Consider the following 27306-nt stretch of genomic DNA (forward strand, 5'->3'; position numbering starts at 1 on the left):
TATTCAAAAACGATTGCAAATAATTTGAAAAATAAAATAAGACATTTTTTTGACACACAAAAAACAAGGTTTAAATTCAATTTCTTAGTGAAAGTATATAAAACTATATTTTTTTGTATCATTTGTATGCCTATACATAATTTTCATTTATAAGGTTTGTATATATATATTCAAAAAATTAGAATTTTTTTGATTATTAATAAATGTAACAAATGAAAAAATCTTTAAAAAAATCCTCTAAAATATAAATTTCTATTGTAAATATAAATTATTGCATATATGCACCTATTGTTTTATTATATACATATTTTTATTATACATTTTCAGAGCATAAGACATTTAAAAAATATAGCTTTAAATCCTAATACAATTTTTTTTATGCTTATATATATGCATATAGTGTATGTTATTATATAGACATTTTTTTTATTATTTTTATAAGGAATACTAATTATATTACTGATAAAAATATAACTAGCTATTTTTTTTTTTTCGAAATTAATAAGTTCCCAAAATGTGTGTATTTAATTTAGTCAATGTCGGATAGTATATTTTATATGGTATGAATAAATAATATAGAAGGTGTGTAAATATTAACACATGGGTAGCTATATGTGTAACATTCAATAAATTATATAAATTATGATAGAATATTAATGTATGTACATAATATTTCTTTCGTAATATTGTCAAATCTTCTATATTATTATTAACTGTTCATAATTATTACTTCTTCAATTTCTCCTTTTGAGAGATGAATTATACTTTAAGGAAAAAAAATATATATAACTGGAAAGCTATTTTTGTAATAATATAAAAATATAAGTTTATATCCTATGTTTAAAATGATTTAAAATGATGGAGGCAATGATCATTTATGAATATCTTAACTTGTATAGCTATATACAAAAAAAAAATTCCATTAAATATTTCTGAACAATAAATATATATAGCCCAATTATTTTTTTTATACAAAAAAAATAGTAATAACTAAATAATTAAAAAACAAAATTTATAATAATAGAGCTACAGTCCTATGAAATTGTAGTTGTTATGTAATTTTGTTTTTCGAAAAATAATATGAAAATAATTATTTTGGAACGTAACTATATAATTATTTAATAGTTGTCTATAATCTTATTAAATTTTTATTTATTTTTTGTGAAATTAAATATTTACTGTTTTTTCTTTATTTAACTCATTGTAATCTGTCTTTTTTTTATATAATATTTTTGTCATATTTTTTATATTCGAGTTATTGTAATTTATTACACATTGCATTAAGAATTTTTAAACAATAATTTCTTGGCATGCATAAGAAAACATTTAAACGACGCAATTATTATTTTACTTTGTATATTCCCGATCGATATATTTTTCTGCAAAATACTTGATTTAATATATATATATATATATATTAATTCCATTCCTAACATTGTTGTTTTACTAGTGTCTCGGCGCTATGAGAAAAAAAAGTGAAATTTCCAAACCATCAACGCCTCTTAGAAGGATACCTAAAAATAGAGGAATGGTTGTAAGAAATACTAATGAAATAAACCCTTTATCTGAAAAGGAAATCAAAAATGTTATAGAAGTATATTCAGGGGCTAATAAAGCCTACTATGAAAATTATATAAAAAATGAAACCACTAAAAAAAAAAAAAAAAAAAAAAGTTTAAAAAAAAGTAAAAGTAAGAAATTTGATCCATTGAGTCTTAATCCATTAAATTATAGAAATAAAAATTTTGAAGAAAATAAAACACTTTTACATTTACCAGGATCGAATATCACTCCAAATTATACGCTTCAGAGTCAAACAGTGCAATATGCAGTATCATCAATGCCATATGAAACGCTTCATAAATCTAATCCATTGTCGTGGGGGTGCAATTATACAAATCATTATGAGCTTCCAACAATTTGTTCCATTGTAAAATCAAAACATCCGATATATTCACAAGCGAATAACGGAAAAACTCAAAGAAAAGTTTCGAAAAATAGCAATAAAAAAAAAGGTGAAAAAAAAAAAAATATTAACTTATCTGAAAAACCTGAAGTCCATGTTAATAATGTCCAAATTAAAGCAGCTCCTACTTTCGGAAATTACACAGATGAATTTTCAGATTTTATAAACGATAAAAATCAAACAAATGATTTATCAGATGAGCATTGTACCGATATAGATGCCTTCATAAAAAATAGTAAAGATTCAGACAGAAGTAAAAATATTGTAGACAAGACATATATTTATTCTGATTTTTATCATGATTTAAAAAATTCTAATCTTAAAAATAGTGTAAATGATTACAATTTTACGCTAAAAGGAAATGATTCCATTACAGAAAATAAAACTGACTCTTCCAATATTACATATAAGGATCAAAATGACACACTTAATAGTAATACAGAATTAAATGATGGAAATTTTAAGAACCATACTGAGATTAAGAATGTATCCTCTGACAGTCTTGTAGATAATAATATGTCGAACTCTACACTACATAAAATGAACGATTTAAGCCCATATATGGAAAATGATCATGTTGAGAATAAATATTTTAATTATACTGTTTCTGATTGCTCAAATTATTCTAATAACAAGCATGATATGGGGAATTATTATGATAAGATGGAGGATAATGTTGTAAATTCGCATAATATAGAGAAATATGACCATCATTACAACTGTAATGAAATCCAAAACAACAGTTCATCAAAAAAAATACCTACAAGAGGATGCGAATCAATCACCAAAAACAAGAAATCTAATAATATTCGTGTATTAAAAAAAAAATCAAAAGAAACAATTTTATCTAGTATACCTTCTCATAATGAAATAAAAAATGAGAGCAAAGGCAAAACTAATATTTCTGGATTAAATAAAAATATGGATGTTAAGAAAAAAAAACAAAAAAATAGCAAATTAAAAAAGAATAATTCCATAAAAAACAATTTAGATAATGTCGAAAATATATCAAATGAATGGTCCTATAACAAATGTAAACAAAATTCTAAAGAAAAGACTTCAAAACCAAAAAAAAAAAATTCAAAAATTAATAAATTACAAAATGATTATACACAGAATGCTATTTTGAATAATGAGACATCTAATTCTATGTTAAAATGTCAAGTAGATAACAATTCGAATATTCATCAAAGTGCTGCTTGCATGGATCAAAATTTAGAACCTAAGAAAACTATTTATGATTTTGCAAAAAGTCATCAAAAAGATTTATGTAAAATAGATAAATTCCCAAATGAAGATTTCCCCGTAAATAACAAAGTGGATACCTGCATGGATCAAAATTTAGAATCTAAGAAAACTATTTATGATTTTGCAAAAAGTCATCAAAAAGATTTATGTAAAATAGATAAATTTCCAAATGAAGATTTCCCCGTAAATAACAAAGTGGATGATGTTATGCATGAAAACATTCCAATAAATGACATAGAAATGGTTAATGGAAGTGAAATTAATACAAATGGACCCCCAACTTGTGTATACATAATTCAGGAAGAAAATCATAAACCCCAATTTAATATACATAATATGAATAATATGATACCTGATGGGAACGAAAATAACCCTTCATATAACAATATAGACCAACTTAACCCTATATTAGATAATTCTAATTCATATAATCAAGAATATAGTAAAATAATATATCAAACAGATCCTATACCACAAAATAACCAAAATTATATAATTAAAGATTATAATACATCGGAATTGGGAAATCCCATTCCTAATAAACAATCCCAAACAGTGCAAATACCTGCTGAATTGAACAGACCTCTCCCTCAAATACCTATAATACCAATACAAGCACATGAGCTACATACAAACCAACAAATTACAAGTGAAACCACACATATGCCTGTAGAACCCATTCATCTTTCAATGCCACAAACACTTACACACATTATACCACCTCAAATTCCAGTATCACAAGGATTTACTCATGAAACACCAACTCAAATTCCAGTATCACAAGGATTTACTCATGAAACACCACCTCAAATTCCAGTACCACAAGGATTTACTCATGCAATACCGGCTCAGGCTCAAATTCCAGTACCACAAGGATTTACTCATGCAACACCGGCTCAAATTCCAGTATCACAAGGATTTACTCATGCAACATCGGCTCAAATTCCAGTATCACAAGGATTTACTCATGCAACACCGGCTCAAATTCCAGTATCACAAGGATTTAATCATGCAACACCGACTCAAATCACAATCCCACAAGGATTTACTCATGCAATACCGGCTCCGGCTCAAATTCCAGTATCACAAGGACTTACTCATGTAACATCCCCTCAAATCACAATCCCACAAGGATTTACTCATGCAACACCGATTCAAATGCCAGTGTCACAAGGATTTACTCATGCAACACCGACTCAAATGCCAGTGTCACAAGGATTTACTCATGCACCACCGACTCAAATGCAAGTGTCACAAGGATTTACTCATGCAACACCGTCTCAAATTCCAGTATCACAAACCCTTCCTCCTATGACTCAGACACAAATGTCGTTAATGCAAACCCAAGCATCCATGACGCCATCTAGTGCTTCTAATGGAAATAACAACTTTAGAGTAATAAGGGATTTACCTTCTCAACTTTATAACAAACCTGCTCACCTACCGGCTCCCTTTATAGAAAAACCTATTATTATAGATAATACCTCATTAGTGTGCGCATATCCAAATACAGAACATCTTAACAGTGATAAAACCTCAAATTTGATTGATTTATCAAAAAGATTACCAGAATTTAAGAATAATAATACTGAGAATAGTTCATATGTTTTTCAAAATAATCCACAGTATAATGTAGATAACTGTTTTATAAAATCGATTACTCCAAATATTAATGCATCTTATAATAACAAAATAGAAAATAATATTTATGATTTAAAAAATATGCAATATTCCGATAACGTAAATACAATGTATATAAATAATAATAATGATATTATTGATAATCAAAATATTAATAATAACAAAAACAGTATATATATAGATCGGGCTAAAATTGATGATATGGGGATGAACTTTGTAAAATTAGATCAGGTACCATCAAATCGAATTAATGGATATATAAATGAACATAATACAAGTGTAAAAAATGAAAATTCAAATATGCGTTATATAAATATATATCCACATAGCGAGAATGAAAATGTTAATTGTAATATTATAAATCCAAATGATAATTTAAAATTGAATTTAAATCGCGGATTAGGTACTGCTGGCATTTTTCAATGTAATAATTCTCAACAAACAATCAATAAAAATTGTGCAAATAAGTTAAATTTAGGAGAAGTGATTAAAAATTCGAATAACAATATGTTAAATTTGCAAAATAAAGAATTAATGAACATTTTGAATGATAATAATAATGATAAATCAGACAATAAGAACAAGTTGATGAGGGACAATAATAGAAGCAATATATTAAATATTCAAAATGAAAATAAAATAAATGAAATAAATTCTCAAAATATTTTAGAAGGTTCAAGAAATTCATTTTCGTGTATGAATTTAAATCATAATTATACAAATAACGGAATTATAAGGAACACTGATCAATTAATACAAAACAATTCATATGCATCACGTCATTTAAACTAGTATATCCCTTCCCGGCGGGCAACCAAATAAGTAAAAAGAATCACGGGAAGGGGGAAAATGAGCAATCATACATTGTGAATACAATAAATAATTTGCAAATTATTCATGATACAACAAATAAATTAAAAAAGACAATCGAAATGAAATTACATAATAATAATTGTATTAATGAGAATTTTCGAAAAAACATTGGAAATTATGAAGCTCATTATATGCATTCAAATCATCAGAGCAAAACTATTAACTATAATAACAATAGCAAAGATGTAGGCGGCAACATTATAATTATAAATGAGAAAAATGAAAAGTTTTGTACTAACACCAATCGTATTTTATCAGGCTATAATAATGTCATTGATATTAGCAATATGGAAAAATGTACTGAAGACCTTAACAATAATAATCATATTGAGAATAATGAAAAAGATATCATGAATATACATAATATAAATTATATTTTTAATAACACTGATAGTGATAGAAATTTTTTTGTGGATTGTCTTGACAACATATGTAAAAATCAGGATAAAATGAATGGAGACGACAATAACTATGATAAAAAAACTAATATTACCATCATCGATAATAAAAAAGATAATGACAATGATGAAAATAAGAAAGGCAATGACAATAATGAAAATAAAAAAGATAATGATAATGATGAAAATAAGAAAGATAATGACAATAATGAAAATAAAAAAAATAATGATAATGATGAAAATAAGAAAGATAATGACAATAATGAAAATAAAAAAGATAATGATAATAATGAAAGTAAGAAAGATGGTGACAATGATGAAGATAAAAAAGATAATGATAGTGATGAAAGTAAGAAAGATGGTGACAATGATGAAGATATTTGCAAGAATGTATACGAATTAAAAAGCGATGAACATGATGTAGAAATTAGTTCTGCTTCATACATCAGTGATAATAAAATAGATATGCCTGAAAAATGCAATGGGAATACAATTGAAAATAACAACAAAGAAAAACTATTAAACGATGAGATTTCTGCAAAAAAACAAAAGACTGTAAGAATATTGAATAATGAAATAATTTCTACAAATTTGGATGATAATAAAAATAATATATTTGCACCAGGTTACACCATGAATCCTAGTGTGTCAATTGGAGATACACAACATAATAATAATAATAAAAATAATAATAAAAATAAAAACATAAAATGTCATGAAGAAAACAAACAAAAAAATTGTGCTAAATTAGAACAGCGTTTAAAAACGAAATCACATTTAGATAATAACAATTTAACTGTGTGCGGAAATTTAAAAATAAAAGATGATGACATAAAAAATACAGACTCAACAACTGAAGATAATACCCAGAAACATAATGGAGTTTTACACACTATAAAAAAAAATGTGAACAGTTGCGAAACTTTTCAAATGATAAATTCACGGGATAATTCCATTTTAGAAAAAAGTTCTATAATTCAAACAGATACCATTGATGAAGAAAATGTAAATAGAGTTAAAATAGCATATAAAGAAAAAATAAAAGATAATAATGATATAAAAAATGAGTATTTTAATAATGAAAATAGTGATGTGTATATGTTAAGTATTCAAGAAAACAGCAATATAGGAAATAATATTTCCAATTATAGTTATTCTTTGAATAAAAAAAATATATATAATGGCAATGAACTTGAGCATAAAGAAATCTATTATAATAAACCGCTTATAGGAATGAAAAATTCTTTTAAGGGTCCCCTAAATGTCCCTATGCCAAGGTTAACTAGTGATCAGAATTTTCACAAAAATAATAAATTATCATCGTGTAAAAATGAAAAAAATTTATTTAGTTCAGGCATATTAGAATTAAACCATGAAAAAAATAGTGAAAATAATTTGTTATCTCGAAATATGTTATATAGCCATAATAAAGTATTCAATAATATATTCCCTCAAAATACAAATGATAATGTTGATGGACTTAAATATTTTGATGAATCACAAATAAATCAAATAGATAATCAAATAAAAGATAAATATTTCATTAAAATGTCAAAAATATTTTCTAACTCAAAAGATGAATATACAAAATGGGTTTTACAAGATGAATATATGGAAAATACGCAAACAAAAGACAATAAAATTGATGATTCTGGTAATGATAAACAAATTAGCAATTTACCAAATGATCTGAAAGAAAATTATAATGATGTAGTAAAAAATGAAGAAATACAATGTCATGTTGAAATATCACCAAATACTTACAATAATTTAAAAAATGGGTATAGTGACAAAAATACAAATACAAACACGATAATAAAAGATCAAATTAATACAAAAGATATAGATGAAAAGGATTGTGAAAAATCCTATTTTTGTTGTCCTATAAAAGAGCAAACACCCGTTCCGAATTCTACAAATTCTGGATTATTAAATACGATATTTCGAAAAATTCTATTTAAGAAGAATAATAAATTTATGATAAAATCAAAAAATGGTTCTAATAATCTACGAAAAAAATTACCTAATAGGAATTTTCATATCCCTAAAAAATCCTTGACATTACATGCGTATTCTTGTGGGACTAAAGTAAAATCCACTATATTATTTGAAAAACCAAGATTGAAAAATGAAAACAAAAAAGACAATACTTCCATACAAAATATAAAGGATAAATTTAATAATTTAACATCATTATATTCAACAGCTATAGATAAAAAAATAATTAAAAATACTCCAAAAAAAGCAAAAATATATAATAAGAAACATGTGAATCCATATAAATATTGTGAAGCAATGATATATAATAATAAAGGACATCACCATGTATTAAATAGTATGACCAACCTTCATAAAGCATACCCTAAGTGTGAAATAATATGTAGAATTCCAAATAAAAAGATTAATTGTATTCATTATAAAAAGTTTCCGACCCCTAAGAGATTAATTACAAATCCGATGTAATAGTGTCTTACTCAAGTAAAATATATGCAACAATGAAAAGGATAGAAATTATATATATATAATGACAATAGCAGAAATATAAATATCATTTTAGGGCCTATTTTGATAATTTTATTTTTATATTGATCAATTTTTATGTTATATGTTCTCTCTATTATATTTTTTTTAATATATTTGTCAAAAAAAAAAAAAACATTTGTACACATGAAAATGTTATGAGTTTCATCGTTTTATTCTCATTAACAATTACTAATTATTTAATAAAATGATAAAAAAAAAAATGAAAAAAATAGGCAAAACGTCTAAATAATAATATAAACTATAATCCATAATTATACACATAAAAAATGTATATACTATAATGTGTATGTACAGATGAAAAAAAATATAGAAAATATACGCCTCGTAAAAAGGGCAGAACAAAAATAAATTTAAATATAATTAAATGAAAAATTTAATGTGTCTATATAAGAGAAAATATGTTTTAAAAAAAAAATTTGTCTTTTTAAATGGCTTATTATTAATTAAAAAAACGAAATAAAAAAATATATATATATATATTGATTATCCTTATTAACAATAAAAAAAAATTACTAGTAAAATGAATTTTATAGAAACTAAAACTGATTTTTATTTTCATGACAATTATAATAATATCCCTCCTAATAAATGTTATAATGATAATAACAGAAAAACTGACGAATATGGTTATTATCCCGATGTTTGTGTGCAAAATAAATTAAAATCAGAAAATTTAAATACAAATAATCGTTTAAATTATAATGAACAAATGAAGGACCAAAATATAATGTCTTACCCAGATTATGTATATGCCCACCATAATATAAAACCTTTTTATCCAAATGTGCCCGATCCTAATAAGTATATACTACGGAATGATAAATATAGCGATACATTGAATCCAGAATATCCATTTTCGATTAATTATAAGGAAACTAATAAAAGCAGAAATCAATATCCGTTTCAATTTGACAATATTAATAATGGTAATATTAAAAGAAATAGAAATGAATATTGTAAAAATAATAAAATTGAAACCCCAGATAAATGTTATGAACTAGTGTGTGAAAATAAAAAAAATTATTACTATGATTCATTTGATAATAATTGTAATATATCAGAAAATAGTAAAGAGAATAATACTATAATAAATATTACAACTACGAATGGAATAGATGAAATCAATTACAATAGAAGTGACTATAGTGAAGAAAATAATAGTGAATGTAGTGAATCATCTGCTTATAATTTGAAAAAAAAGAAAAAACCTAAAAAATTGTTTATGGGTAAATATTTTTTTTCAGAAATAAAAGATAGCTTTTCACCATGTTGGATTAGTAATAATATGCTTAATCAAGCTTCCACCGATTCAAATTATTCGCATTTATGTAAAGGGGCCATGAAACAATTAAAGGGTGATGGTCGAGGGAAGCCAGAAATTATAGTTCGATTTTCATGAAAAAGTAATCAAGATAATATATAATTTACTGTAAAACGATATATCAAATAATCAATACAAATTTTCTCTTTTTTTTCATATATCTGCATGTATGTTGTTATTTGATTTGCCTTGTGTATTAAAAAGAAATGTGTCTTATGTCATTACAATTGCCACTGGAATAAATTTTGTTTTTATTATTATTTGTTTTATGAACACATTGAATAAGCTAGATTGTTACATTTAACCAGGATTTATATAATTTTATTTTAATTAAAATGTTTGTCTGTTTCCTATTTTTTTTTTTTTTGTTTTTTTTTTAAGGAAACTCTCATAAACAATTTTAGGTATTACGAAATTATTATTTTAGAAAATGCCAAAAAATATGAAGAGAAAATATCCATCATATATTCCCATAAAATATTCTATATTTTTAGTACTCATTCAAATTTGAGCTATATATATATGTAGGTATAGGTATCTTTTAATTTTTCAACAAGAGCTGAGTTAAAAAAATAGGCAAAAGCAAATCGACATACGTGTCTGTACGTTTATCCCCCCTTTTGAGGGAGAAAAAATGTGAATAAAAGGGTTTTACTAAAAAATGCGAATAAAATGGTTTTACTAAAAAATGGGAATAAAATGGTTTTACAAAAAAATGGGAATAAAATAGTTTTACAAAAAAAATGTCAAAAAATTGTCAAAAAATTGTCAAAAGTGGGATAAAATATGAGGTGCATATTTATACAGTAAGGTTAGAACTAGTAAGTTCGTCATATAATTTTTGTGAGTCCTTAAAAATATTATTATAAAAATCATTTAATTTTATATTTTGATTATTTTTGATAAAATCTGAGCATGTTTGAAATAGTTGCAAAAATTGCATTTGATCATTTATCACATTTTCTGCAATATTTTGCTCATTATCTTTTGTCTTATATTTTTTTAAATTAATTTTTTTAAATATTTCTTTTATACTAATTAAAATATTTAAAATAGTATACTGATTTTTTATCATTTGTAAAATATTAGAATTATAAATATCTAAATTTATTTTTACACCTTTTTTATATAAATCGTTTAATTCTTCTGGAGTTAGATTTTTTATTTTTTTATGTTTCAAAAGATTTTTTATATTTTCAATAAAATTCTTTCTTTCTTTAATAATTTTAGAAACATTTAATTTCATATCTTTAATATAATTTAATTCACTAAAGTTATCTATTTTTTTTACTATATTTATTATATCGTGTATGTGAATAGTTGGGGGTATGATTTTTAGGGTTTCATTTTTATTTTCATTTTCTATCTTTTTTAGAAATGTAAAAAAAATACCCTCATCTAGTAAATATGATAATATTTTATTTTCTTCACTTTTTGTTTTTACATATTCCAATTCTTCTAAATGAGAATAATTATATTTTATAATATCATCTATATTGCTTATTTTACCATAAAATTTATTAAAAAATGGAAATATATTTTCGGGTAATTGTAGTTCTGCATCCATTTTTAGTTTCAAAACATCCATTTTATTTTTTAAATTGTGAAAAGATTTAATGCTGTCTATAATTTTTCGTATTTCATTTGGGTATGTAAATAAATGAGAAAATTCATCAAAATTTGTATCCTCACAATTTTCATTTTGGCTATTTTTATTATTCTCAATTTCATCATTAGACATATTTGAAATATTTTCAGAAAATAAAATATTTTTTTCAAATTTTTCAATTTCATCAAAAATTAAGTAATTTTTTTTTTTTTGTATCGATTCAAACATTTTTATAAACTTTTTCATATACATTTTGTTTTCATCATCTTCAAAATATTTAGAAGATATATAACTGAATAATTTTTCCAAATCATATAATTGTTTTTGTGAACAAATTGGCGACAATATATCAAAAAATTCATCTTTATATAAATACATATTTTCCTTATTTTCGAATTGAATATTTTCGCTGATTAAAAGATTGTTCTCATATTGAGTATTGATATGGGAACTTTTACAAACTGACAATTTATTATCATCACTTTTTTTCAAATTTATTTTTTTTTTCCACAAAAAATTATTAAATATTCCTTCATAATTTGTACGAAAATATAATTGTAGTTCATTTTTTAAAGTAAAAATATTTGGGGGTATTATTTCTTTTTTTATATCTAAAGTTACATTTTTTTTTAAATCTTCAAAATTAATTTTGTTGTATTTAAGATATTTTTTTATTTCCGTTTCAAATTCATCATCTGGTGTATCATTTTTTAGTATCACATCCGAAGAAAAATTTAAATGAACATTTAAATTGATTTCGAAAAAATCATTATTACATGGTTTTATCAATGTTTTTTTTTTTTCATGATTTATTTTTGTAGTTGAAATATTAGACATTTCATTTTGTTTTTTTTTTTCAATTTTATCACTTTTTCTTATCTTTATATAAAGATAACATGGTTCTTTTGAGTCTACTTCTAGATGTTTAATAAAAACTTGTTTTTTTTTCCCTCTTTTTACACTCTTAAATATTTTATTTCGTTTGTAACTATTTATAAATGAGTCGAAACTTGTGTGACTGGAATTGCATTGATTTTTATTTTGATTTTTATTTTGATCTTGATCTTGATCTTGATTTTGAATTTTTAAAACCTTTTCATCATTATTATTTTTATGTGTATTTTCAGTTTCGTTTCCTTTAGATATCGGATTTATAGGCAACTCGTTTTTTTTAAATTTAAAAATTTTGACCTTGATATTTTTGAAGTTACTACCATTTTTTAATTCTACAAATATGGTTCCATAGGAAAAATAACTTTTATCATTTATTTTTATTTTTTTTATTATTATAAATGTTTTTTTCGTTTTATTAATAAAATCATTTAATTGAGATATTTTGTTTTCATTAGGTGTAGAAACTTTATTTTTGGATGGTATTAAATTTATATACTCTTTTTGTTCATACATTTTTTCCGATATATTATATTCATTTTTATATATTTTATCATTTTTATTTTCAGAATTATTATATTTGCTTTCATTTTCTTTCACTTGCTTCATTTCATGGAAATTATTTTTTATATGATCATTATAGTAGTTAAATGTATAGCGGTTACAAAAAGATGGGATTTCATTAATAGTTAAAATTTCCGAATGTTTTGATTTTTCCGAATGTTTTGATTTTTCCGAATGTTTTGATTTTTCCGAATGTTTTGATTTTTCCGAATGTTTTGGTTTTTCATAATTTTCTCTATTTGGTAATGCAGCAATTATTTGAAGCGCAATGTTTTGGTCGGCTACTTTTTCTACATTTTTTAAAGCTATCAAAAATAAATAATTATGTTCTTCTGATTTTTCATTTTGTTTTTCCTCATCATGTATTGTATCAGGAAACATGATAAATTTGAAAAAAATGTTTTTTAAAGACAATTTGTAGAATTTTCCAATTATGATTGGATTGTTATTTATATTATCATCATTTATATTTTCTTTTCGAACATTTTTATTATTGCCATTATCTTGTTCATTTATTTTTGTTGAATTCTTTTTTCTTTTTTCACTTTGATTTTGTCTATTTTCAATTTCATAAGAATTATTATTTTTTCTTATTTTGCATACAAATATGTCTAAATAGGATAATATTTTTATATCGTTTATTTTTTGAATTAAATAATAAAATGGAATATTTCCTTTTTCTTTTTCTCTAGATATGCTTACAATAAATTTTAATAATATTTTATTTGAATTTTCTTTTTTTAAATTTATGTTTTTAATAAATGAATTTATTTTCATTTTCATATTTTTTTCAAGAAATTCTTCTAAAAGGAAAAAAGAACAATTAATGGATTTATTTTTACATATAATTTCTTCATCGTTATTTTCTTTTTCATTTTTTATCATTTTAGTTATTTGTTCGGTTACCCACTCAATTGTTAAGTTACTTTTATTTGGATTCTTAATATATACAAAAAAAAAATGTTCCTTATTTTCTTTAAGAGATATAGATTTTTTTTCTATTTTTTTTTGAAAAAAAATAGGGTCATAAAAATTAGAATTGAATAGATTACAAAGGAAATTATTTATATAGGAACCAAACAGGACATTGTTTTTGTTACTATCTTTTTCATAATTACATTCCCCAATTTGTTTTATAAAACATTCAGAATTTAAAATATCTTCTTGAGATATTAATTTTTTTTCACAAATTTTTATATTTTGTTCACACTTATTGAAACTGTTAAAAGAACTCATGAAATAATTCAACATCATCATATTATTTCCTTCCTTTTTCTTATTTCTTTCTAATGATATATTTTTTTTTTTTTCTTCTTTATATGTAAAAAATGAAAGGTTGAAGCTGTGATCTAACTTCATTTCTTCTGTTTTCTTTTCTTTATCACAATTTGTATAATCTTTGGTGGTTTGAATTTCGTCATCATTTTCTTCTGACCCTTTTAATGTATAATTATTTTTTTTACAAAATATCGAAATAGAACATATCAAGAGAAGAAAGGGATTGTTATTTATCTGTGTTTCATTTTCATTATATTTCATTTTTTTTTTTTTATTATCTTTCCCCTTTTCTTCATCTTTATCTATATTTTTTATTTTACTATTAACATTAATTTGTGGAATACTTTTCACATACATATTAGTCGAATAAAAGCTAAAATCATTATAGTATATATAGTTGTAAATTTTATTTATCCTAACAAATTTATTATCCAATTTTATTAAATAATAACTTGAGTAATTTACATTAATAAATTTAAGAATCTTTTCAATGTCTATTTCGCTAATCCAATTGCTAACATCTTTTTGGATCTGTTAAGAAGATTATGAGGATAAGGCAAAATTAAGAAAAAAAAAATAAAACACGAAAAAATGGATAAAAACGGATAAGAACGGATAAAAATTGATAAAACAATTTAGTCAAACTGAATATTTGTATGTGGAAATTTTTTATGCCTAACTAAAAATACGATAAAAACTGTTACAATTTCTAGTTATATTTTACAACTATAATTAATATACGATTTAAAATATATTTCCATTTTTTCATGGAATATTTTTGAGGTTTAAAATTATAATATTTATTTGTAGTATATAATAGCCCTGAAATTACTATTTCATTTATTATAATGTACAAATGTATATATGATACATGTTTGTTGAAAAAAACTTACTTTTTTGTGCTTTTTAGAATTTATGTCCTTATAAATTTTAGAACATGTTTGGTCAGTTTCGAATAATATTTCTTTAAATAATTGGAGAACTTGTTCTGTATTTTGATTTATTATAATATTGTATTTTTGTTTATTTAAATTTTTTTTTTTTTTTATATTGTTAATAAAATCGGTTTTTTCATTAGTATCGTTATTTTTTTCACTAATATCGTTATTTTTTTCATTAATATCGTTATTTTTTTCATTATTATCACTATTTTTTTCATTATTATCGTTATTTTTTATTACGCTTGTTTCATCATTAATTATAATTTTTTGCTGATTATTTTTGTCAGGATCATTTTCCAATAACTTAGCTGAAAAACTGTGTGTAGAATTATTTACTGGTATTAATTTGACATTAGAAATTATAATATTTCCTTGTTTATTAATATATTTATATCCTTTTAAAATTTGATTTTGTTGTTGTGTTTTCTTATTTATATAATCAGAATATTTTATATATTTATCAGGTTTTATATTTTCATAGGTTAAGATAAAATATAAGTTCTTTTCAAATGGGTATATTTGAAAAAAGTGTAAATTTTTACGTTTTTTTATTTTGTTTGATCCTTGATATCTGTCTTTACATTTTTCTTTTTTGTCTATAATACATGTATCATCCTTAATTATGATGGTATTAACATCTTTATCAATTAAATGTTCCCCTTTTTCATTAAACTGTTTATTTTCTGTACCCTTGAAAAAGGAGGTATTATACATTGAAGAAGAATTATAAGCATTTTTTTTATTTGCTTTTTCCTTATCTCTATTTAATAAAACCATTTGAATTATATTTTGATTATAACTATAAATCATATTGTCATTTAAATTGAGAGTAGTTGGAATATTATTTATCCATTTATATCCTGTTAGCATTTCAAATATATAAAGATAATATTCACAAAAATTAAAAAGACGAAATATTTTATATAATGCTTTTGTTAATATATATATCCATATCTCTTTTTCATCATTTTTAGATTGACAGGATAAAATATTATTATCTTTATCATATGGTAATTCTAAATCAATAAATACTAAAACCCAATTATTATTTATATATAGTTTAACAAAATAATAATTTAATTTATTTATAAGTGGAAATCCATGTATTGTTTGTGGATAAATTAATTCATATAAATAATTCCCTTTTGGTATAAGAACTTTATTTTCTTTTATTAAAAATATAGAAGAATATATATATTTTAAAAAATCACTACCCTCATTATATTCTATATTTACATTTCTATTTACATAATTTTCATAGCTTACTATAACTATGGATGATTTTTTTTGTTCTTCATTTTTGTGAGATGAATAAAAATGTTCAAGACTTTTTTTATTTATATTATCTAATTGTTTTTCATAAGTATTTAAATAATTTTCTTCTTTCACCAAAAATATTTTTCTTTTCTTTATATCACTATAATTATCATCTTGGTTATTTTTGTCACACTCATTTATTTTATCCTCTTTTTCCAAATTATTTGATTTTTGTGAATTATTTTCCTTTTCATTTTCTTTAGAAAAATAATTTATTTCTTTCCACTTATATATATATTTATCAAATTTTTTCTTCTGTTTATATTTTACTTTCACATCCTGATTATTTTTTTTTTTTTTTTTTTTATTATCTTCGTTGCACAAATTCGATACTTCATCAATTGCATATTTTTTCCATAAATCAAAGACCTTTTCGTTATTCTCATATATTTGTATTTTATTTTTTTTATTAAATATACATTCCATTTTATATTAATATTTATTGTTATTACCTTTGTGGATGTTATTATTTTATTATTATTTTTTTTTTTTTCGTTTATCCAAATTTAAATAAATCAATTCTTACGGAAAAGTGTATTCCCTATTAATCCCGCGTTTGTTTCCTCTTTTTATTTTTCAAGATTATTTTTTAGGATTATTTTTTCGTTTTAAATATTTAATGTTACAAATTATATTGTAATGGTTTCTTTTTTTATTAATACTAAACAAAAAAGGAGAGAGAAAGAACTGCATTATAGGGACAGTAAAAAAGGGCATTATAAATTTAAGAAGATTGCTATGCAACCTTTTAAGTATTGACTGGGAATATGAGGAAAGACAAAAAAATGTAGAAAATAGTTATTCATACCTTTTTTAAAGCTATTAAATAATTAGGAACATATATTTCCTCTAAATTGATAGATAAATAAATATATATACATATATATATATATATGCATATTTTCCTAACGCTCTTTATATAATAAAAGGGAAAATGTATTACTAATAAATAATTTATTTTTCATTGGCCAATTAAAAGTTAAAATTTTTGAAAAGGGAAATATACATAAAATATTATATATATCAAATAAATACGTAACAAAAAAAGAAAATGGCTAGAAATGTCGAAAAAGGAAGGTCTATGTTAAATCAATGGCTAAAGGCTAAAGAGCTAAATGATAAAAAAACATTTTTTAAAATTCCCAAAAATGTTAATGATGTTGATGATTTGGAATCCGCCGTATCATAGTAAATAAAAACAAAAGAAAAAAAAAAATATATATAAAAATAAAGAAAAGGAAAATATTTACATAATAATAAAACAGGTTTATGATTTATATTGAAATATTGTATATAATTATAAGCTCTGTCTTTATATTTATTGTGTGTTATTATTTTTTTAAATGCGCACAAAATATATAAATCTATATGCATATTATATATAACATATCCATATATAGTCAATGTGCATATATTATATATGTACGTCATTTTGTTTCCCTCTTTTTTATTTTTAGCCGTAAATCGATAATTAAAGAAATATGTAGCAAAATTAAAGAAATCCAAAATTTAAGTTTGGGGGACCAACATGTAAGAGAGTTAAACGACCAAATAAACAAATTAATTTCGATCAAAAATAGATGGGAAATAAGGATTATAGAGGTAAAAATCGAAGAGCGATAAAAATAAAAATATAATATTCACTATTAAAATGTTATATATGTTGAAAAAGTTTTAAGTGTGTGTCATGATATTTTATTAATTTAACCCTTTTCTTTTATATAAATATATTTTTAGCTTGGAGGACCAGATTATCAATCCGAATCGAATGCGCTAATTAATGCACATGGTATTATAAAAAATATTACAAAAAAATATTACAAAAAAATATTACAATGTTTAGTCGGATCCTATATGTTGCCATTAGCTTTATTTCGCTCTATTTCACTTTACTTTTTTTTCTTTTTTTTTTCCTCTTTGATGTCTGAATTATTTATACTTTTCTCATTTTAGGTACCGAATTAAAAGGAAATAATAATTATAAATATTTCGGGGCAGCGAAAAACTTGAAAGGAGTAAAAGAATTACTATTTAAAGAAAATGATGATCGGAAAAAACTTTTATTAAAAAGAAGGAAGGAAAAACGAAATTTAGATAAAATCGTAAATATACATTATTTTGGTTATTGTGATGAAGAAAATGAAATATTATTAAACGAAGAGTTAAAAATTCAAAAAAAACTAGAAAAAACAGATTTAGAAATAATAAAAAAAATAAATTATTAAAAAATTATTATTAATGCAAAACATGAATATAACAAAAATATAGGGTATGCGATTAAATATCTTTGACTATTCATACGGAGAGCCTAATAAAAATAATAAAAGATATCAAGATGGCTATGTATTTACATACTCTCATAAAATATAATCGTAATAATACTTTAATGCAAACATGTAAAAATTTTGTCTATGTAATAAGATTAACTTAATCATTAATGTTTTATAAATAAACAAATAATATGTCTTACTGCTTCAAAAAATTTTGATGCCGTTAAGGCAGACCATGATATACAAAAAAAGGAAATAGTATATCCTTTCTTTGACCTACAAAAAATAATTGTATTATGTATCATTTTATTGATATATTAATTTTAATTTCACATTTACTAAATTTATTAATTTCTCAGTTTGTTTATGTTTTATCATAACATTATATTTATCTTGTTCATTCTATTTTATTATATTTATTACATTTTTTTTTTTAAATTCAAAATAATCAACACTTTTTTAAAAACAAATGTTTCATAAAAAAAAAATTATGATATTTACCTTAAATTAATAAGAATAGAAATAAATGACAAAATGACTAACGGGAGTAAGGCATACCCAAGCATGCTTATTGTGCAATATAAATCTAAAGTTGCATTCTGATTAAAAAATAAAATAATAAAATTAAAATATGGCAACAAAAAATCGTCTTTATATATGCTTATATATTTTTTTCATTTTTGTATTTACTTGACTCATCACATTTAGCAATAAATACATACTCAGACTGCTAACAATTCCAATTAAATAAATATAACTAAATGAAGCCTTCCCTACCTGATAAGTAATAATGATAATTTATTAAAAAAAAAATTTTAATATATTTTGTCATTATTTTATTGTTTCATATTATTTAACATAGTTAGCATTATAATGTATTTATACAACATTTGTTATTTTTACCAATAATAAAATAAATCCTAAAGACAGAATAATAAGTAAAGGTCCTGATAAATCAGAATTTTCAAATAAGGTATGATCAATTCTGAAATAAGAAAAAAAAAAGTATACATGTGAAAATAACTCATTATAAAAATAGCTATATGCACACACGAAAATATTGTATTCGCATGTTTATTTATATTCATAAAATATTATTATTCCTGACTTGTAGAAAGTAAAAACTGATTTCATTCGTTTTGAGATTAGATCAAAATTTATCCCAAGCTCTTCAAGTAATGGAGGCTCTTCTTCATCATCCTCATCTTGATCATTTTTATTTCCCGTTATACTTTCATTTGGCTTATTAAAATTGCCAAAAAAACTATTATTATTATTAATGGTATTATTATTAGTATTATTAATAGTATTATTATTAATAGTATTATTAATAGTATTGTTGGGGGGTTGTTTATTATAAAATGGACTGGTAACTATTGTATTATTATTGGTCTGATTGAAATTGTTAAAGTTGGTATTAACAGTATTCTCAAATGGAGCATTAAGAACTGTATTATCCGATTTTTGATAAGTATGTTCATATAACTTTTTATTTATATATGGGTTAGTTACTTTATTATCAACATTGTTATTTAATTCATCATTATCGTTTCTAATATTTGTCCTGTTTGTAATTTTCTGATTATAGTAATTCATTTTTTGGGGTTTTTATATCTAAATAATACTATTGGCAATATCATACCCTTTTCAATAACTGAATATTTTGACATAAGTTTGTTGTATTTATTATACATATATACCTAAAAGTATAAAATAATGCATATATACATTCATATGCATGTATATATAACTAGACTGACATATCAAATAGTTGACGTTGATTTTTTTTTTTTTTTTTTTTATTGCTAAAAAATTATTAAAAAAATAATATATCAAATAAAGGACATTTTGCAAATAAACCAAACACAAAAACATTTATGCATTGACGCATAAATATATCATTACAAAAAATTTCAATATATTTTTTTAATTTAATTATGTATATATACGTTTTTAATTTCCAAATTGTATATATATTTTGGTCATTTTTTTTTCCTTCATGTTATTTATATTTTTTTTTTTTCTGTTTTAATCAAAAATTATTTAACTAATTTTTAAGTTTATATGTGTATTCAAAAGTAAATTAAGTATTTCCATGTATATGTTTGTATTTGAAATCATATGATAAATATATATAATGATTTATGCATATACATAAATGCATATTAAATGCGCATTTTTATAAATACTACGCTATCCAAAATTATCACAATCTTGCTTTTAAATTAATATAAAATTAACAATTCTTTTTGTTTATTTAAATTTTTAATAGATAAAATTTACATTTTTATTCATGCATTTATAGATTTTTTTTTTTTCCTCATTATTTATTATATATATGCAGATATATATATATTTTTAACTTTATTATTATACTGCAATACTGTATATTTTACTTTGGTTATTTTATTTTCATTATTTTTTATTAATTTTTTTTTTTTTTTTTCAAACTTTGAAATTTCAGAAGATTGCATAATTTGTTTTTTATATACAAATTAAATTTCTTTTAAGAGTAGTAATATTTATTTATTTCCCTTTATAAAGCTCATAACCCAATACCTTATGTTACCATTTTAATACTTGATTGTGTTAATTGAATTTGTTTCGCAAGTTTGGAGCTGATCAATTATTTATATATTTACAACATATCAACTAATACATAAATATCATATAGATATAATACATATATTTTTTGGCGAGTATTGTTTTTTATAAGATCTTTCAAGAACAATATACCGAAATGTAGTTCATTTATATTTACTGGATACTAGTAAATTTTATTAGCAAAAGTATTATTCACACAATAAAAAAAAAAAAAAAAATTTCAAAAAATAGAAAAGTGTATATTTAGGTAAAAGAGAGAATGCGGAAAAAATGATGAAAATTAGCAAAGATAAACGAAATATACGATATGAATATGAATTAGACAAATTAAAAAAAAAAAAAAAAGATAATATTTTAATTTTAAATATAATAAATAACAAGATAAATTATATTTGCTATATATTAAAAAGTGATTATCGAAATATATTAAATGACATAAATTATGAAAATAAAAATTCAATAGAAACATGTTTTTATTATTCAAAATCTTATATAACATTTTTACTTTTATACTACCCATATATTCATAATTATATAAAATGTTTAAGAAATAATAATTTAAGAATATATAAAAATTTTTATAAGCTTATATTAAAATTACCAAATAATTTTTACACATTAATATTTAAATTAAAAATACTTGATATAATAAAAGAAAATAAATGTTCATTAAATTCGAGTAATGATATAAATTATATAAATAAAAATATCCAAGAATTTAGTAGTAATAATATTAGTAATACATTTTTTGAAAATACAAACAAAGCTTATAGTAGTAATAGTTATATCGATAATAACGTAGGAGGTGTAACTACTTTTCACAAAAATTATTCATCATCTTCTCAACTTGTATTAAATGCTCCAAATTTTTATGACAATTTTTCAAAAAATAATTTTATAAAAATATTATTTTCCAGAATTTATAAAAAAAAATATCATAAATCAATAATAAAAATACTTGAGCTTGTCTTATTTTACCATTCTTTGCCGTCCTTTTCATTTTCACAAAAATTTTTTCAAAAGTATCACAACAATAAAAGGAATAGTAAATTGAATTGCAAGCAATGTAAATCCAATAAAAATAAATATTTTAAAAAATTATATTTCAAAACACCATTTTTTAAGCATGTTATTATACCGACTATATATTTAAATGAGGATTGTAAAAATGTGGACGTGCTAGCTAAAAAAAAAATTGTTAAAATAAAAAAAAAAAAAAAAAAAAATAAAAAGAAAAAAAAAAAAAAAAATCTGGAAACAAAAATAGAAGAAGAAAATACTGATGATTCATTATCAGAAAATACTGGAACTGATATTTCTGAAAAAAGTTTAAGTTGTTTAAGTAATTCAGAAGACGAAAGAGAAGTAAATGAATTTTTAAAAAAAGAATTTAACTACGATATTAATCAAAATAAAAACAATAAATCTCATGATAATATATCTTTTAACAATTATAATGATCAAACTGAAGAAAATATATCAAATGATAAAAATATTAATGATAACCAAATAAATATTCCATCGGTTTTAGTTTCTACACTTAATAATGGAAATACATGTACAAATAAAATAAACATTCAAAATGAATATTATAATAATGGAAATAATAATGGAAATAATAATGAATTGAATTTTTCAGACCATGTTATAAATAATGGAGAAAATATTTCATCAAGGAGAGAAATAGATAATTTGGAACCAAATGATATATATGATAATTTTTTTAAATTTTTATATAATTATAATAAAAACAATAAATCATTAAAAAATGTAGAATTAATATATGGGAAATATATACTTTATGATATACAAAATTTTATATTATATAGAAAAAATAAAGAATTTAATAGTAATACTAAAGATGGTGATAATAATAATGAAAAAAAAAAAAAATATATTCATGAGATTTGGAAAGATTTAATAAATTTTGATGATGCTGATGATAATAAAAATACTTTAATACATAAAGCTTGTTTAGTTTCAAATATAAACATAATATTTATTTTGTTAAATTTAAATGTTAATTTAATTGTTTATAACGACAAATCAGAACTCCCTTTACATTGTACTATTTATGGAACAAATAAATACATATTTTTATTACTTCTTCACAATACTATTGAATATATATTTTTTTATTACATCCAATTATTTAAGGATAAAAAAAATGAAAAAAAAAAAAAATTGATAAATAGCCAAAATATCAAAAAAGAGATCAAAACATACACACTTAATAATTATAATAGCATAATAAATATCAATAATGAGAAAAAAGAAGATCTTCAAAATACAATAAAAAATATAAACGAAATTAGTGATAGTAGTGCTCCTAATCATATATGTGATAAAACAGATATAATAAGTGATGATATAGAAAATGATAAAAATATTATTCAAAATTCTCATATGAAAAATAAACAAAAATATATGTATTATATAAAAAATAATTTTTTCTATTGCAAAAAGATAAATCATAAATTTATTTGTACAGTTGTAAAACTATATTTAAGTTTATTTGTAAAAATTATTGAACTAGGAAATTATGAATTTTTAAAGATTATGTTTAATTATAATAAACATATATTTTGTTATATATTACAAAATCAAGAAATGTTATATTTCCTTTGTTCATTTGCTCGTATGTATAATTCGCTAAATTTGTTTATAAAATTTTGTAATGACATTTTTTCTTTTGATATTGTTAAAGAGAATAAAAAAAATCCAAAAAAAAGATCTAATACTCAAGCAGCATTTATAGAAAAGGAAACCAATTATACTATTAAAAAAATTAAGTCTAATATAACTGTTGATAATGATAATATAGAAGCAGAAAATGTTGTAAATTGCGAAGAAGAAAGGTTTTCACAAAATGAAGCAAATGAATTAGATTCAATTCCTGTAAAAATAAACGAAGGGGAGAATAAAAGTAGTACAATAGAAATAATATGCCAAAATAGTGAAAAAAAAAAAAAAAAAAAAAATGATTTTATAAATAATTATGTGATAAAAAAAAAAACAGATAAAAAAAATAGGATAGAAATATTTTACTCACATGAATGTGCTAAACATATATTTGTTCCTGAACCAACTGATTATCCATATATGCGAAATAGAATTAAAAATAGCATACCTGAAAATTCAACAAGATTAGATGTTTTAATATCTAATAAACATGGAATATTAAAATTAAATACTTTTGTAAATTTTAAAATTAAAAAAATTCAAAGAAAAGCTACAGCATTAGATGTTTTAAGAGTACATGATGTCTCATATATAAAAATGTTATTACAAAAAATGAAAAAATTAAATTATTACAATACTAATGATAAATTTGATAATTTTTTAGAACCTTCAAAAAAACATATTAAAAATTATTTAGTATTACCTGAATATTATAGCGAATCACCAAATAATGACAATATTCCAGATCATATCAAAATGTTAAAAAATAATCATATTATAAGTAGTATGTATGAAGGTAATTCAAATCTTTCTACTCGTCATGGGGATAATAATAATAATAATGCCCCATTTGATAGAGTTGGTAAAGATTGTGAAAATAAAAAAAGTGGATATAATGGAGGATATGAAAAGGAATTAGATAGTGGTATAAATAGTAGTAATAATATAACTGAGGGAAAAATATCGAGCTATAATAGTAGCAACGTAACTACAATACAAAGCCCAGAAAAAAAAATGAATAACAAAAAACATAGCAGCAATAATAGTATTTTTAAAGAGAAATATGATAAACTAGTTTTAATAGATAATGACACATTTGTTAATAAACATTCATTTAATTGTGCATTAAATGCAAGCGGAGTTGTTTTAAATGCAGTTGATTATATATCTTCAAAAAATATAAAAAAAAACAAAAAAAAAATATTTTGTGTAGTAAGACCACCAGGACATCATCTTGGTACATTTGGCGCAGCTCAATTCAATTTATCAGATGAAGATAAAGCGGCAGGTAGCCAAGGGTTTTGTTTATTAAATAATATTGCTATTGGTATATCATATGCAAAATATAAATATGAAAAATATGAACGAATAGCAATAATAGATTTTGATGTACATCATGGTAATGGAACAGAACAAATTATAAGAAATATCGGATTAAAAAAAATAAAAATTAATGACTATATTGATATTTATAGTTGGAAAGGATGGAAAGATAAAAATGATAAAAAAAATGTTTTTTTTAGTTCTATACATGCATTTGATGGTTATTTTTATCCTGGAACAGGTTATGATACTGTTGAATTAGAACCATATATAATAAATGTAACATTAAAAAAAAATATGGATGAAAATGATTTTTTACAGTTATTCCATAATAATATATTAATACATTTATATCATTTTAAGCCTGATCTATTATTTTTATCAGCTGGTTTTGATGGCCATAAATTAGATTATGTAAACAATGGTTTTGTTAAGAAAAATACATCAACATATTTTTATTTAACTAATCTTATTATTTCATTACAAAATAAATTACATTTCCCTATTATTAGTGTTTTGGAAGGTGGATATAATACATCAAATGACATGGCATCTGTTTTTAGTCTATCCGTCCTTGAACATGCTTTATCTTTTTATTACAATGATATATCATTTTTATCACGAAAAAAAAACAAATCGATAACTAATACTATCTCAAAAAAATGTGCAAGAAAAGGGGAAAAAAAAAATGTATTAAAATTTCCACATATATGTTTAGGAAAAAATAAAATGGAAGATATGTTTAAAAATTACTTTTCCGTTTTTAAAGAAAAAACCAAAGAAACTGCAAATTTAAATTTAACAAATAAAGTAGTTGAATATCATAAATATATTAAAGAGTATGATCGAAAAGAAAATGAAATGAAAAAAAAAATCTCGAAATTTTTAAACAAAAATAAATTATATTTCCAAAATATTCTAAATGATACTAATTTACTTTCTACAACTATAAATATAAAACTACCATTCGAATCATATTTTTATCAAGTTTTATTTCTTTTAAAAATCAAATTTAAAAAAAAAAAATGTTTAAAAAAAAAAAAACCGCTATTGTCACAGGACCCTAATCAATACTTCTCCATTTTGAACAACCCTTCCGATATTCAAAATTTTAAATCTGCCTATATTCAACAGTAATAAAAAAAAAAAAAAAAAAGACGCAATTGACTTAGAATAAGATACAAGCATTTCTATGCAATTGCAAGAAATATATATGAATTTGTTGTTTATATTTTAACATTGTTTTTTTTTTTATCATACACACGTGCATATATATTTATACACTTTAATCCAATAAAAAAATGATGCTTTATAAAATTTAGTTCGTATATACATAATTTCAGCCTATCTTTATATAATGTTTTAAAAAATATTTGCGTTATTTATATAAAACTCCTTAAACATTTGAAACATTTTGTTCTTTTTTAAAATAATTTGTAGGCACCCCGATACAAAATTTGAGTTAAATAATTTATGGAATCACCTAAAAAATTAATTTTTTTATATTAACCAGTTAAAAATGGTAGACATTTTTTTTTTATCATTATTAACTACAATTGCATAAAATAGTTACATTTATATATATATATATACATGTTCACATTGTTAATCTGCTTTTATGATAATTTTTTTATTATTTTATAATTATCTTATTTTAAGAAAAATAATACTAATGTTTTTAAATTGTACAACGGGAAAATTCACCTGGTAGTGTTATATATATATATATATATATATGATTTTTGTTTTGTTTCATTTTGCTATTTGTTATGTGCGATCTGTGCACGTTATCGTTAATTTGTGTTAATTTTTAATTTCGTTTCGTATGTACTTTTT

The 27306-nt window shown here is 21.9% G+C and overlaps 7 protein-coding genes across 7 annotated transcripts; 5 read left to right on the plus strand and 2 right to left on the minus strand.

The window, feature by feature from the left end:
* Positions 1-1462: 1462 nt before the first annotated feature.
* Positions 1463-5647, plus strand: PY17X_1339500 (conserved Plasmodium protein, unknown function; the record flags this gene model as incomplete). Its single annotated transcript, XM_022957181.1, has 1 exon — positions 1463-5647. One exon carries the CDS (start codon positions 1463-1465, stop codon positions 5645-5647), a length of 4185 nt encoding a protein of 1394 aa, XP_022813641.1.
* Positions 5648-5787: 140 nt separating this feature from the next.
* PY17X_1339600 (conserved Plasmodium protein, unknown function) lies at positions 5788-8589 on the plus strand (the record flags this gene model as incomplete). The annotated part of the gene is made up of 1 exon (XM_718794.2): positions 5788-8589. One exon carries the CDS (start codon positions 5788-5790, stop codon positions 8587-8589), a length of 2802 nt encoding a protein of 933 aa, XP_723887.2.
* A 601-nt stretch (positions 8590-9190) lies between these two features.
* Positions 9191-10069, plus strand: PY17X_1339700 (conserved Plasmodium protein, unknown function; the record flags this gene model as incomplete). The annotated part of the gene is made up of 1 exon (XM_022957182.1): positions 9191-10069. The coding sequence occupies one exon, from the start codon at positions 9191-9193 to the stop codon at positions 10067-10069; it is 879 nt and encodes a 292-aa protein (XP_022813642.1).
* Positions 10070-10790: 721 nt separating this feature from the next.
* Positions 10791-17017, minus strand: PY17X_1339800 (conserved Plasmodium protein, unknown function; the record flags this gene model as incomplete). The annotated part of the gene is made up of 2 exons (XM_022957183.1): positions 10791-14864; positions 15227-17017. 2 exons carry the CDS (start codon positions 17015-17017, stop codon positions 10791-10793), a joined length of 5865 nt encoding a protein of 1954 aa, XP_022813643.1.
* A 625-nt stretch (positions 17018-17642) lies between these two features.
* PY17X_1339900 (pre-mRNA-splicing factor ISY1, putative) lies at positions 17643-18816 on the plus strand (the record flags this gene model as incomplete). Its single annotated transcript, XM_720713.1, has 4 exons — positions 17643-17779; positions 18049-18193; positions 18329-18380; positions 18545-18816. 4 exons carry the CDS (start codon positions 17643-17645, stop codon positions 18814-18816), a joined length of 606 nt encoding a protein of 201 aa, XP_725806.1.
* PY17X_1340000 (protein transport protein YIP1, putative) lies at positions 18813-20457 on the minus strand (the record flags this gene model as incomplete). The annotated part of the gene is made up of 6 exons (XM_022957184.2): positions 18813-18899; positions 19062-19137; positions 19363-19460; positions 19552-19638; positions 19765-19846; positions 19970-20457. The coding sequence occupies 6 exons, from the start codon at positions 20455-20457 to the stop codon at positions 18813-18815; spliced, it is 918 nt and encodes a 305-aa protein (XP_022813644.2).
* A 1278-nt stretch (positions 20458-21735) lies between these two features.
* Positions 21736-26965, plus strand: PY17X_1340100 (histone deacetylase, putative; the record flags this gene model as incomplete). The annotated part of the gene is made up of 2 exons (XM_022957185.2): positions 21736-26603; positions 26911-26965. 2 exons carry the CDS (start codon positions 21736-21738, stop codon positions 26963-26965), a joined length of 4923 nt encoding a protein of 1640 aa, XP_022813645.2.
* Between the last annotated feature and the right edge of the window lie 341 nt (positions 26966-27306).

This window comes from Plasmodium yoelii (assembly GCF_900002385.2).
Source record: "Plasmodium yoelii strain 17X genome assembly, chromosome: 13".
NCBI lineage: Eukaryota > Apicomplexa > Aconoidasida > Haemosporida > Plasmodiidae > Plasmodium > Plasmodium yoelii.